At 39.5% G+C, this 15,259-nt stretch overlaps 1 protein-coding gene across 2 annotated transcripts in view; it reads right to left on the bottom strand.

Annotated features, from left to right (window-relative positions):
- Positions 1-2,459: 2,459 nt before the first annotated feature.
- cdh16 (cadherin 16, KSP-cadherin) overlaps positions 2,460-15,259 on the bottom strand; it is a 35,988-nt gene continuing 23,188 nt past the window's right edge. For both annotated transcript variants that reach the window (XM_012850801.3, XM_036136155.1), the window contains 7 exons: positions 13,186-13,377; positions 9,283-9,524; positions 9,078-9,208; positions 8,711-8,950; positions 4,558-4,674; positions 3,833-3,949; positions 2,460-3,676 (listed from right to left, as the gene is read on the bottom strand). In XM_012850801.3, coding sequence (XP_012706255.2) covers positions 3,576-3,676; positions 3,833-3,949; positions 4,558-4,674; positions 8,711-8,950; positions 9,078-9,208; positions 9,283-9,524; positions 13,186-13,377 — 1,140 coding nt within the window. In that variant the 3' untranslated portion in view covers positions 2,460-3,575. The remainder of the gene's footprint in view (positions 3,677-3,832; positions 3,950-4,557; positions 4,675-8,710; positions 8,951-9,077; positions 9,209-9,282; positions 9,525-13,185; positions 13,378-15,259) is intronic.

Raw genomic sequence — 15,259 nt, 5'->3', positions numbered from 1 at the left:
GACGATGTTTGATGCCTGGTTCACTCCATAGCAGCCTGCTCACTGTAACATAGACATTTAGAAGATACAGCCGCTGATGTGAACTTCGAAGAGATGAGCAGTTGACTCTTTTTTTAAATCCCTGAATCCACAAGGTGTCGTAAGATGTTCGTTCGCGTTGCATAGATGGTTTGTTTAGAAATCCTGGATTAATGATTTTAATCACCAAAACAAACGACCTAGATCGATTCTATCATGTCTTGCAAAAATATTCACACCAACAGATGTTTTTAAAATATTGTCTCATTTCAACCTTAATTTTCAATTTATTTTAATGTCTTTATGATAGACCAACATAAAGTAATTCATGATTATGAATTTGAAGGAGAAGGATTGATTGTTTTAAGAAGAATTACATATAAAGACTTTCAAAGTGAGTTCTACATTTGTGTCTCACAACTTCAATGCTGTTGAAGAACCACCTTCAAGTCTTTTTGGCTTATATCTGCAGGTTCTTCTCTGCAAAATAGCCAAAGCTCAGTCAGATTTGAGAGCCTCTGTAAATATCAGTTTTTAGGTCTTACCAGAGATCCTCAGGAGGACCTGGGTCTGAACTTTGACTGAATCACTCTAATAATGAAGAAGATTTGATCTAAACCAGTCCATTGTCCTGCTGGCTGTTTTATGTGTCAAACCTGGGCATGTGCTAACACTCAAAAAGTCAGGTAGGTAGGAGTACTTTTAAAACCCAGAAGTACAAGCAACAAATCCAGCAAACATTCAGAAGAAGAATCCTCCAGGTCTCTTTGGCCATGTTCACACTGAAGGAAAATGCGAACCAAATCTGATCTTTATCTTGGCAGTGTGAACGGCCCAGTTCTGATCTTTTAAATCCCCCCAAAATAATCAGACCATATGCGGTACCAATTCAGATACTTATCGGATATTTTTCAAAGTGTCCGCAGTCTGAACGGTCATGTCGCATTTTATCCATCCTGCATGTCACTCACTTGGCTCCAACTACACATCCACACACAGTAATAGGAGTTAGAGCTCTATAGAAGACCATTATTAATAGCTGTGCTGCTTCCTTCTTGCCATATTTCGTCTTGCTATGATGTGGTCTTAATAATGTCGGTTCCCATTGCTCAACAGCATCCTAGTAATAACAAGGAGAGATATGGGCTTGTATCCACGTTTTTTAATTATTTCGAGTTTTTTATTTTTAACATGACTTTATTGAACACTTCTAGAAACAATTACATTCACCATTACTTCCATAAACAGTGCGCTGCTGTGTAACATCTCCCGTTATCCGTGTCTGCGGGTCGCTTTGCGGTCTTTAACTGTTCAGACAGAAGTATGATGGCGGTCGCATTTAATAGTGGTATGAATGGTCACCTCAAAAAATAAATAAAAATAAATAAATAAATCAGATTTCAGCAAAAAAATCTGAATTGAGCATCAAGACCTGCAGTGTGAACGTAGCCTTAAACACCTACGTTAGCCCTTCAGTTCTTCTTAAACAGAGAGGACTAATGTACTAATGGATTGGCAGTAGGTAACTGGTTTGGGAGGTTATGGGTATTAAACCAGAGTTTACTTCCCTGGTTTCCACCTTTCCCCAGTTATAACTGGTCCCACTTCTTGTTTTCTGCATTTCATCCTTCTCTGCTGCCACCGCTGCTGTTCTTTTGCTTGTGTTTGATGAAGATGTTGCTGCTCTCCCGTTGGTCTCCCAACACCCCAGAGAGGAAGAGATGTCTCGATTTGCTGCTCATTTTCTCCTTTAAATCCCTTTCTTTGCAACCCCTCATTGGTTTTTACTTGTCCCCAGACTCCCCATTGGTCACATCTCCATCATCAGTGGGCAATCAGCGGGGTAAAGTTAAAATGGAAAGGCGGACCTCTCAAACCAAAAGCATGCAAATCAAACCCAGAAAATAGTTACTTGTTACGGTCCTTCTGGAAAGTGAAAATCCTTCTCAGCCCTAAGTCTTTTGCAGCCTCTAATGCAGGCATGTCCGACTCCAGTCCTCGAGAGGGCTGGTCGCCTGTCTGGTTTAAATATGTCCCCGCTCCAACACATCTGATTCAAGTGAATGATTTTACCTTCTCATTGTGTCATCAAGGTCTGCAGAGATCAACTAATTAAGCTCTCAATAGGGTCGGCTGTGTTGAACCAGGACAACACCTAAAACATGCAGGACCCCAGCCTCCTGAGGACTGACCCTATATGTGTTTTAATATTTCCCCTTCTATTCTGACCAGCTTCCTGTCTTTGGTGAGGAAAAAAACACAATGTGGACACCACTTTGTTTCATCACTGGGATGTTGTGTTCATGGTTATGTGCAGATACAGTTTGCAAGCTCAAAGGTTCAAGCTCAAGTCTCGCCAGACCAGATTCGCTTTTGTTCATGTTTGGTGTGTTCCCTCCTCTGCTTAGCTTGGGACAAACTGCAAATTGGGGTTCTTAAAGTTTTTTTTTTTTCAAGAGTGCCTTTCTTGCTGCCACTCTTCCATGAAGGCCAGATTCATTGAGTGCACAATTAGTAGTTTTCCCATGACTATTTTCTCCCAACTGCTTTGTGCCTCTGCTTAATTTTCACTGCGTCAGCGACATTCTGGCTGCTGTGTTCATCAAAGGGTCATCTTAACCTAGGCGATTTGTGTTAACAGCAGTCTGTACAGGTCTGAACTTTATTAATTTCACAAAGCTTCACCCTTTGTCATGGAGAGGTCATTGTTTCATTGGGAGCGGTGTCATTCAGTGGACCTTCAGTTGCTGAGCTGTTTTTAGCAACACTTTCGTCTGAATATAGCTCTGGCTGCCAGTTAGGTCGCTTGGGTCAGCATTTAAAAAAAAGAAAAACCTTAATTGCAGAGACCGAAGCATACAGCTAATGTAATTATGGAGTTCTGGCTGTCTCATTAAATTAACAGTGTTTTAGTTTAGGATGTGTAAGGAGCAGATAACACACCCAGAGCCTAGTAAGAGAGGTTCACATCTGCTATGAAATTCATATGCAGAATAAATGAACACAAAAGATGTTGGCATCTGAAGCTAACAAGACATTCTGAAGCTCCTCGCTGCTTCTGTCATACTTTATTACAATTCAAATGGGAAATTTCACAAACATCGTATACATAACAGAGATTTTTCTTCTGATTTCTGAATTTTGCTACAGCTTATTATAGTTAGAACTAAATAAAAAGCCTCAAACACCAACCCGGTGCTTTTAAAATAGCTGAAGTGTTAGTTACAAACAAGCTACATCTCAAAAAGCTACGTCTCAGTATAAAGTTAATTTATTTTAAGGAAGATGTCTCTTTTAAGCTTCCTAAAAACAACTCTGTACTTTGTTCTATTGTTATTATTCTTCACATCACTTCAGTGCTGCTTAGTAAATACATAAAATATTATATGTCAAATAAAAAGACAAACAGAAGTGACAATCATTTCCCAGGAATAGGGCATTAAATCACATACATGCACTGAAAAAACTAAAATATTCACAACGGGCTTAAAGCAACATTGTTACATTGGTGACGATACAGTGAAGGCAGTGACAGTAACATTTAATAATCATTTTAGTTAGATGGATATCTTTAGTGGAACCCTCTCCTGGCTGGTTTTGCTTGGCTCTTTGGGGTTTTGATAGGACAGTCTCACGAAAATAACAATGAGGATGATTCCTGGAATATAAACAATACTTTTATAGCTTACTGGTCTGTGGAGCATGACATATATGCATAATATATGTTATTTTCTATTTAAAAAATCATTGATGTGACATTATTTGCATGGTGACATATCATATATCCTCCTGACATTCAACCTTCACTGCTCACCTATGACTGAAAAGGTGCCCAGCAGAATCCCCACCGCAGACTGGATAGTTGGCATGCCCTGCAGCGGCTTGGCAGCTATTTTGCAGTTTCCTCTGATGTTGCAGGGACACACTGTCACTAACGGAAGAAACCGAGTCAAACACAAACAACAACAACAAAAAATAAATCACATCCAGTGATATTTTTAAAACACACAACAATAATTCCAAATCCAATCTATTGGTTTGAGGATAAATCAAGACAGATTACATTTTGAAATAGAAAGACAAATTTAAGAATAATTTTATTGTAGGGATCACATAGAAATAAAGCGTGTAGGAAGAATTAATGGAACAATCACAGTGATAGGAATACACTGTCTCTAGTAAACTATCATAAATGAAGAGAGAATTTTTATGAGAACGAGAGAACACAGTCTAATATTTCCTGGTTAAACTCAATCCCAATTAATCAGATTACAAAAGAGGCCGCTAGAAGACAAAAAGTGGTGCACCACACCTTGTTCTACCTAACAGATCACGTTAATATCAGGTGCCAGCATGTTTCATTGGGTACGGCAAAATCTTAAGAGAGCTGTGCAGTCACAAATCTGGAAAAATCATTTGTGCTGTTGAATCATGAATAAACAAGAACAGAGCGGGGACAAGCTGGCAGGCAGCGGTTTATCACTATTGATTGTCCCTTGTTATCACCCCGTGGCTCATGAGCTGAAATCCGAGCATTACCTGGCAAGTTTATGAAGGTGCTCCGAGGAGGAGAGCTGCTGTCTGAGATGGTGAAAGGGACCATGTAGACCTCAGGAGGAAGGTATGGGATGTTTAATGACAGGTTAGTGTGTGTATCTAAAGAAGTAAAAAAAAAAAAAAAAAACACAAAAAGTGTTCATTTTTTCATGTGACTCCTAAGATGTTAAGCTTTTCTTTGGACTTATTTGGTTGTTTCTAAATCAATATGAGTAAGGCAGATTAAACAATATAAAGGTTTACAACTCAAACGCACGTTCTATCAAAAGTCATTCTGATAGATGATTTTGGTCATTTCCACGGAGTGATCTTTATAACAAATTGAAAGTATGAATCATGAGATTTTTGTACATTTCCCAGATTTCAGATGTCCTTTGGATTAACACTGAATTAAATATATTTCAATTAAACTTGAAAGAATAAAATAAAAAAACTCAGGGAAAAAATAAAAAAATATATTTATCAATATTTAATTAGTTATATAAAAATAATTTTATTAGTTTAAAAAAGCACAAAAGCATCTATAAATAACAGTAATTCTACGACACAACTACTAAAAGAAATTGAAGTGTTTTCGATGTGTTTTCTGAAGGGAGGGGGGGTGAATGTTTTAAAATATTATTATCTGAACTGATCAAAATACCATTGATAATCTGAGAACTAAAAGGGGAAAATGTAGGTGAAATTCAAAATCTTTTCCCTTAATTTGGGCAAGACGGCCAAATCTTTGTCATGGAACCAACTCGACTGTGCCCTCATTTAGTCCCGATACTTGTTGGGATAAAATGTTGATTAAATGGATATTTGGATTCTCTGCTCCAAGAGTGCTTTTGTCTGTCTGGAGGTAACTCGGAACCTGGCAGCTTTACTTCTGGCCCAAGTTGTCAAATGTCTTACCATTTCTCCTCTTCGGTGTCAGATGCACAGATCTGTGTGGAGGTTAGTGGTGCTTCTCTCTCTCCCTCTCTGCAGGGGGAGGCTGCAGCCACAGGTGCTGCTAATCAGCAGCAATTATGAGGAGCATAAGAGGAGGCAGAAGTCATGAGGAAGGCATCAGAGCGTTGCTCACACGGAGCGGTAACCTGACCTCATCCCTGTTCCTGGGATCCTTGCCTTGAAGCATTTATTGATTCTATCGTTCATTCATGTTCGCAGATTTTTGTTGTCATGGTGCTAGACCTTCACCCAGCTACAACTGGGTTCCTCAGAAAAACCAAATATACCAACCTAGCCATGTACTCAAGAGCCTTTCTAGAACGTTACATACGGCTGTAAAAAAAAATAAAAAAATAGGAAGTATAGGTTTTAAACTAGCATGAACAACACATCTGAGAAAAATGTACAGTTTTTCAAAAATGTGTTGCCATTGGGCAAGTTGTTCTGTATTGTCAGCTAGTATTGTCAATGTTATGTGCGTCCAAAAGCCTAGAGAAAGAAATTAGTTTCAATGCACGTTATGAGTATATCTGGGAAGACGTTGACAGCGGAAACAATCAGTCAAGTTAGGTAAATGTTCACTACACAACATTTATTGGGCAAAGGCTTTTTTCATCTCCTGTTTTGTGCATTAACTATTTTTTGGAAAAGCCAAAGACCACCTTAAGCGAGTATAGCCACTTTTCTTCACCTGTTTCAAGCTCTTTACAAACTCTACTTGCTAAGACTTTCAATAATCTAGCACTGTCTTGCTGTCTGAGGAGACCCTGCTTTCAGGCCCACAACCTGAACTACTATCATGACTAGGAGCCTTGCCAAACTCTTCGGATCTGTACGCCCACATGCATGACCAACGCCTGTTTCCTGGACTGTGACTTCCATCCTTTCTGTCACCCTACGATATGAGCAGTCTCTTCAGGTGCATTGTTGCTCCTAAAACACAAATTCACATTCTTGGTGTCTTTGTCATTTGTCAGAGAGGAAATTACTGTGTTTGTAAAATACTAGTAACAGCATGGTCTGCATGTTTATAGCGCTTTTTCAAGTCCAACGAACCCAAAACACTTTACACTACATTCAGTCATTAATGCACGCTGACGGTGGTAAGTTACATTGCAGCCACACCTGCTGCCCCGGGGTAGACTGTCAGAAGCAAGGCTGCCATACAATCCACCGACAGCAAGCAAAGCTCATGAAGTGTCTTGCCCAAGGACACAGCGACGGAGATGATTGGAGCGGGGATTTGAACTGGCAACCCACTGGTTACAGGGCTCTTGCGCTTCTGTCAGCCCTAAAACAAGATCTGTGCTGAATTGTTTTATTCAGGCACAACAATGGTTCACACCTTGAGTATATAAGCTCTGCTTTGCCAGCGAAATGTGCAGAACAGTCTGTTAAATAGCTTAACTCACCCAGATAAAGATAAAACAAAAACGCATGCATTTTAAAATCCTCTATTACTCAACTAAAATATAATTTAAATAGCAAACATATTCCCAAGACAACATTTCTGAAAGACTTTTAGATGCCTATATACATATTGATCAAGTCCATTTTCTAAACCTTACACGATCTGTTTACCTTGAACTACAATGCAAAGAAGCAAAGGGATGAGCAGTGATTTTTGGACAGGGCTGTGCCTAAATGTGTTCGTTATTCCTATTCAGTGCTTCATGTTTACGTCTTAAACAACCAGCATGAGCAAAAGACACCTTAATAACCGCATAGCTGCACAGCATACGGAATGAGAGAGACAGGGAATGAAGTGCTGTGGAGCCAGCGGCTCTTTATCTTATCCTTGTGAATCAGACTAAAACACACGCCTGGCTGTATGACGTACAAACCCGGTCCTGTAAGAAGAAACGCTTTATCAAGCCGTTTGAACCCTTATCTGAGAAACCTTAACTCTGTGCTTTCAACTTCCCATCATTCCTCCTTCATGTTCCAGTTGTCAGCGAAAGGATCCTCAACCTTCACAGCCTTTTCTTTCTGTCAATGCAAGCTGAATTTGTGAGCACCTGTCTACCCAGAACCACTTTACACAACATGTTACCGTTGCATGAAGGCTAGATATTGCTTTTCTCTAAGCCAATAAAGTGGGACAAGAGCATGCTCTCATTAACTGAGTTTCTGCACTGAAACAGGCTCAGTCGAAATCTTCAGATAAATGGAGAGTTTTTGTGTGCTTTCTTTCTCGCTCTCACACACATTCTCCTATAAAGGGACACATTGAGGTACCTTCAATGGGAGCTTTGATGAAATCAACCGTCTTTACAGTAGTAAGCTGTTAATGTTCTTTCAGTTCCAAGTGTTACAGCCGTGACGTCTGTCATTAAGTGATTCAAACTGAAAAGCTTCCTTCTCAGTATTTATTCGTCCTGGTTCTCTTTCACTCTCCTGTTCCTGTTGGTATTGATTGAGCCCAGCTGTAATTATATCTTGTGTGTAATTTCTTTGGCGTCACCGCTGGTTTCCTGACAGCTAATGGAGGCTAAAAGAAGACTCTCCCAGAATGCTTTGCACCTAGTCACAGGCAGTAATGTTCATCCCAATAAATGTGAGCCTGTACCTATAGAGAGACAAAGCAAATGAATTTTGAATGTTTTATGGACCAGAGTGCCTCATTTTGCTGGCTATTTGACTCCATCTGCTTCTGACATCATCTCAAAAAAATCAAATAAAAATGACTGCGCTGTATCACACTGGCATTGTCCACTGAAGCAATTTGAGCATCTATTTACCAAAGCAAAGACGTCACACTGCATGATGTCTTAGCTTGATGAAAAATAAATAAATTGTGTTTTCCACTAAGTGCATCTTCACAGTTTATTTCCATCGATTGTGAAGAGATCAACTCATTGTGTTTATACTGCAATAGATGTCATCAAACGTCTAGAATCTATAACATCATTCAGGTCAGTGCATTTATTTTGTGCTCTGGTTGGTTTTCACACAGTACTTGAGCATAATTAATGCTTCACCTAATGAGAAAAACACCCACTTAAAAATCCAATTAGAACACTTAACCTTAGCAAAGTCCTTCTGCCTAGTAATAAGCATCTCGAAATAGCTTCTCCTGACTGAGTCATAAAAAATGTTCTCCCTATTCTATTCACTTCCCCTTTCATCCAGGATTCAAAGGGCTTATATTGAGTGATGTAGGTGTAATTGGGTTAAGGTGGTTTTGCATGGTCCGCACCGTTAATGGGAGTTAGCTTCCAGTTGCGTCGCACTGTGGCATCGCTCCGGAGAGAGAAATTGAGTCGCCCTCCGTGTTGTGGACCGTCGCTGTCCCGTGAAGCCAGCACCAGAGCTTGGTCCTCCCATCGAGGTGTGCACAGGTACTTCCAGGAGTAGTCTCCGACCAACACTGGGCTGTTGTCATTTACATCCAGGATTTGAACGGTCACCAGGGTGGATGCGGATAAGGAGGAGTTTCCTGATGTCAACACAAAGACGTTATTACCATCACTGGGCATGAACATCTGTTTTGGTACAACTTAGAAGATAAAAACAAAGACATTTTCATAAACAGTATGGTATTATATCCAGGTAAATGATCTTACGTCCATCCACTGCAATGACCTCCATTGTGTACGTGCTGTTTTCCTCTCTGTCCAATGCTTGGACAGTCTTCAGTTCACCTGAATACTTCCCTATTGAGAAGTATTTCTTGGTGTCTCCTTGGAGAGAATACCTTCAAAACAGAATATGTAATCCAGTAAAACTGGATTGATGATGATTCATGCCTTTAACAACTTAATTAGTTACCTTATTGGGTGGGAATCAGGGTCGTAGCCCCGGATGGTGGCAATGACGCGCCCTGGTTCCTCCCCTTCTCTGACGGTCACCTCATAATGGCTCTGAGACAAGACTGGGCCCTCGTTCACGTCATCGACATAAATGGACACTGTTGCTGTCGATAAGGGACCGTATCGGCCACGGACCAGAGGAACCTGGTTCTGGGCGCTGAGCACCAGGATGTACTCGCTCTCACGTTCAAAGTCTAACACCTGTGAGCACATACATATAGTCACATGACGTAGTGGGCTCAGCAAAAGTAAAATAGAATAATAAAAAGAGAATAAACACAAAATTAACTACAGTAGCTTATATATTGTTTAACAAGAATAAAACATATGGATAATAGCTGATAAGAAAACCAGTTTTCAAATAGCTTCAATGGCTAAATGGGTTTGAATTTTGGTGGATTCATTTAAAATCACAAAATGTTGTGTTTTCCCTTCCAGCAGCAGAGGGACATACTGCAGTCCCTTATGTCCATTCTGCTTATCTGACTTCCAAGAAATCTGGAAATTCTGGCTGAGTATTGTTGGATTTTAATATAAACCAGATATCCTCACAGGAAAAAGCTCTAGTTTCTTCCTGTCATTAACAAAACATTTTCCATGATGCTGCATGTGTGACTGCTACTCAAGAACTTCCTCAACCCCAAACAAGATAAATAGATGTTGAAATTAAAGGACATGCAATGAAATGCTTGAATACATAGAAAAAAATAATAAACTAATAATTAATAAAGCTTAATATCTTACCTCCCTTTTAAAGGTGATCAAAGATTTGTATAACTAGACTCAGACATATATGTACAACAAAATGGGATTACTATAATCTGATATGCAGGAATTTTTAAAATACCTTATTTTTATAGTGGAGCTGTGAAAAAAACAAGCAAAAAAAAAAAAAAGAAAGAAAAGAGGTTTTTTATAGTATTTACAGTGCGAGGTGGATGCTTGTCACACATTAAAATGTAATATAGATGAAAGAATTAGAAATAATTTAAATGCATTCTTCTGAGACATTTTCCAGATATTCAATCTAAAAACGTGCTCTGTCTTCCAGTAAAACACCATGTTAAAAACTGGCAGTGCCTGACATCATCCTGCTCACATCATGCTGAATGTCCCTTTGGTTTCCATGGAGAAGTAATGCAAACCTAGGAGAATAGACGAGCGCTGTTGTTACATGGACGTGACGCATCCAAAGACTCAGCATGTGTTAGTACGTACATGACTTTCTGCAGGCTGTTGTCAGACATCTGAACCACTGTATTATTATCAGTCAGATGTTACAGGTTTTGTTTTGCTCCAAGGTTCCTTTTGAGTCAGTAAGCTGTTATTATCACTCTCAGCTTTGCTGTTACTGCCTTAGATAATTTGTTGTCTCTTAAACATAATGCTTGCCATATCTGAGCTTGAGACCGCACTGATCCTGGTTAAATAAAATCCATATCAATCATTTGAAAACCATAATAATTCCTAAAGAATCCATGTATCACTCTTTTAGTCTACTTCAGAGGAGAAAAAGCTCACCCCTATGCAGACTTTTGAACAGTGCAGGCTTGTGTTGTGATACTTGAAGCTGGTCACAGCGCTGGTCATGAGACTACATTTTCCAAATCTTAGTCTTGTCTCAGTCTCGGATGAAGTGAACGCAGGATCTTTCTCAAGACCAATTAAGATCACAGCTGCAACATCCTTTTTTTTTTAACTGCAAATTAGTCAAATTTAACCAATAAAGCAAATGGAAATTTCAACGCTGCCACATGTGACCCCTCCAGCCAAAGTTGAGGAGACGAGAGCGATTAGAAAACAAGAGTGAGAAACTTGTTCCAGGACAAGTATATGATTTTCATTTCTGTATTCAACAAGCAGAATGAAAAAAAAGGAGAATGGGCCATGATGTGTCTCTATTTAAGCTCTTTAGACCACTACATGTTGTCAGACTGGCTCTGTGAAATTCATTTCTTGATTATCTAAGTTCTTTGAAATTTGATGAAAGCTGGTGGGTATCTCCAGCTGTCATTGAACAAGAGGCTCTGGACAAGTCCACGGTACATCACAGGGTAACATAGAGACACCAAGAACAAATAACACACACACCCACACACATCCTTTTTGAATGTCTAAAGTGAAGACTGTGCCTTGACTTCCATAGACTTCCATTGATCTTTAAGCCTCTCTATGGTCTAAACCTTACCCTGGCTCTAACCCTAACTTTTTTTCGGTACTAACTTTGCATCAAAGTCTTCATCTTACAAGTACAATGAGCAAAGTGAGTGTTTTCACTCAGCTGCGATTAAAAGACCCTCAGTCCATGTTCTACTCGCCACTCATTACTCGGCCTAAAAGGCTGATCAGTGATATCCACAGATGCTCTATGCCTAAGTTTATATGACTCATGTAGAAACGCACAACAACAAAAGAAAATGAGGATTACATAAATTGAATACAAAAGTACTCCCCACACATAGACCAACTACATGCAATAGTTAACAGCGATCAAAGGCAAGAATCTTTGCTATTATTCTGACAGTAATGGCAAATCCATGGCAACGGCCACAGTTACAGAGACGGCTGAATCATGTCAAGGCTTCAGTCATTATAACGGCGGTAGTGGCAGGCTGTGAAAAGATGGGGAACTTGCTCCTCTGGTTTTCTTTATCAAAAATAGCTACACTTGATCATGAATAGACTCCGTGCGAATGCAGAATTTGGGAATCTGCGGCAAAAAGCAAGATTAAATTTGACGCTTGTTTTTTCATGTTGAGAAATTGTGTGCTAGTGAAAAATCTGGGCTCTTAATTTTCTGTATTATGCATCTGAAACATATAATTTATGGATGTTTTTACCCCAAGAACGTGGGCTGTTTGCAACGTCACAAAATCCTCACATGTTGCTTCAATTTACTGTATTTTAATATAAAGCTGTCTTATCCTTTGCAGCAACAGAGTCAGATGACTATTGTTCTGTGCACACATTTTAAAAACCGTGTCTGCTTTCAGATGCTGACCTCACACTTTATCTTTGTCCATTGTAATCCTCAGGAGCTTCACTCGGAAAGTCTGTGAGATTTAAATGAAATCACCATAAGTTAAATAAACAAACGCATCCCCTTGGAGTGAAATTCCTAATTGACATGGATATCTGACAAGGTCACAATGAGCTTTAAGCACAGCCACTCAAAAAGACACAGAGTGACATCATCTCAGCAAAAAGAGCATTTCTCCCGTGCTCATCCCTAATAGTACATCAAGCTCCATTTTTAGCTTTTTTACTGTCTGCTTTATCTCAGCCGTGCATGTGCGACAGACAGTTCAATCAAATTCTGTCTCCAGCAGTACGGTTGAAAATAATAGACTGTGTCCTGCTTGGCCCACTTACAGAGAGCAGACCATTAGAGCAAACACACAGAAACACACACACAGACATGCACTTATTCCAGCAAGCGTGCCTAAAGCGTTCTGCTAGATTATGAGAGTCAGGCAAAGGGTGATGCACCCTGGGGACAGCAGAGATTATTGGGCTAAAGTACTACATAACCATTAGTTTTTCCCCTTTTGAATGAGATACCCGATAATGTTGTATTTAAATATTGTGAACATGTAATTTTCCTGCAATCTCTCAAATGTTTATTTTTGTAATTTTGATATCCAGCACTTATAAATGACCTTTCATTTTATTTTAGTGGTATTTTTACCCTGGTGGCAGGCCAGCGTAAGCCACCATGACAAAAATTGTCCTTGAAGTTAATCTCTGTGCCTCTAAGATGATGCTTTTGTTCAAATGGGATAATACAAAGCTATTGTTTTATAGGTTCATTAAAGGCTAAACGGATACATTGTGGTTCTGCAGGACTAACAGTGCTGTTCACCTTTGAGAGAACAAGTGAAAGATCATTGGTCTGCCTGTCCGTCACCAATGAAAAGACCTCCTCTTCATTTCCAGACTCTAAATGGTAGTCCACCTGCCAGCTGTCCCCGCCTCGAACATCGCCATCCCTTGCCAACACAGTTGTGACTGTGGTGCCCACGAGAGCATCCTCTGGAATGTGAAAGGGTCCATACTGAGGATGGAGAAAAAGGAAAAGAAGGGTGGTTGTTAATAAACTGCTCATTTGACTGCTTTTATGTGCAGTTTTGGTTGTATGAGACCAGGAACATAATACTAAACAAATAAATAATGGTAGAGAAATTCAGAATATTTAATTCAAAGTATTTTTACTGTCAACCTGACAGTGGTATGGACCAGTAATTTTGGTGAAATTGCTCTTTACCCATTGTGCAAATGTGTCAGTGGTTAATTTGTTAATATGTTTTCCCATCATCTGGTTGGGCTGACAAGCTGGGAACTGAGTAACTCCCTTAACGCCACAAAACAACTGTATACTATGGTTGAAGTTGGTAACTGGTCTGAGATTCATATTTGGGTTCAAATTAAAGTGTTATTCTGCAGTTTTTGAGGTACCTGGGAATTTTTGATCAGTTCAAAATCTAAAATACTTAACCTGTACCTAATACCTAACCCTTCCTTGGGTTATTCTCAACTAAAAGGGACTTCTTTAAAACACTGTTTGAGATTTGTCAAATCGTTATTTAGTCTACGGAAGCTTTTTTTCCCCCCACCAAGACAATTTTAGATTTACACAAGTGTGGAAATCCCAACATATAATCTGGTTAAACATTGACCTATTTAGATTCTTAGTTTTTGTTAAAGACAACCAAGGCTTGATGTTGCTGGCATTCATGTCAGGACCAACACTGATGTATAGTACAATGTAGACAGGGTAGTAATTTTAGATAAAAGTTTATAAATAATTTATAAATGTGCACAATATTCTTTATTGACTCTATTTAAACAAAAATACGTTTATATTTCAGTAACTTTTTGACCACTGTAGGTTTTTGCCAGACAGATAATTGTTTATATGGCCGTTTGGTGTTTGCAAGCAAAAATTACAGGTCACTGACTGGCCACTTTTCTACCGTGATGAAATGTAACTGTGTGCGAGAATATGTTTTCCACGCTTTTTTCTTGTGCTAAATGACCTTTATTCACCAACCTCTGTGTGTTTAGACGACCATTTAATCTGCTACGCACAGATGTCTTCCAGTAAAGCAGCCATGCCTGTGATCCGGCTGCCCCATCCACAGCATTGCTGAACCCAGGCCTGTCACCACTCTCCTCCCACACCCACCCCACAGCAGCGCTGCTTTCACATTGCCATGGAAAAATCTGCTCTCTTAAGGCATGACCTGCTCAAGAGCATTTTCCACTTCTGTGTTCGTGTGTGTGTGTGTGTTAGTGTGGCTGGGCTAACCGTTAGTGCAGCAAGAATTCATTTGTTTTAACAGCTTGAAAATAGGCACTCAGCGATGTTTACGAGACATGCATTAGAGATGGAATTGGCTTAAAATACACTTATATCAAATTATTAACCCTGAGCTACTTAGCATAATAAAGTAAGGAACATTATATTTGTCTTTATTGTAGCAGTCCTTGGCCATACATTTCATACCATTGGAAACCTATTTATTTGGCTGTCCATTGATCCCCATTTGTAAAGAAAATACATCCGTGGGTTGAGCACCAGAGTTAAGTATTCTGGTACCCATGAAAACCTTGCCAGATCGTCTCTGCAAGACCCAAACAGCTCTTGACGGAGGCAGAGTGATGACGTTCGCTGGTATCTCCCTCACTAGAAAAAAAAACACTTTTCATCATTCAAGGAAATCTCAATGTAAAAACGTGTTGTGATTCCATTCTGCAGCAATCCCATATGTCCACTTTTTGAAAACAAACTTTATCCTTCTAGATGTCAGTCCTAGCTCTGAAAGTACAAGGTTTAACAGAAACTACTTCCAGAATTTAGGAGTGGAGAACATTGAACGGCCTGACCAGAACCACACTGGACATTTGTGGGATCAGCTGGGGCTTGCTGCGACTCT

This window comes from Fundulus heteroclitus, chromosome 4 (assembly GCF_011125445.2).
Source record: "Fundulus heteroclitus isolate FHET01 chromosome 4, MU-UCD_Fhet_4.1, whole genome shotgun sequence".
Classification (NCBI taxonomy): Eukaryota; Metazoa; Chordata; class Actinopteri; order Cyprinodontiformes; family Fundulidae; genus Fundulus; species Fundulus heteroclitus.
This window is presented reverse-complemented; position numbering and strand designations above follow the sequence as displayed.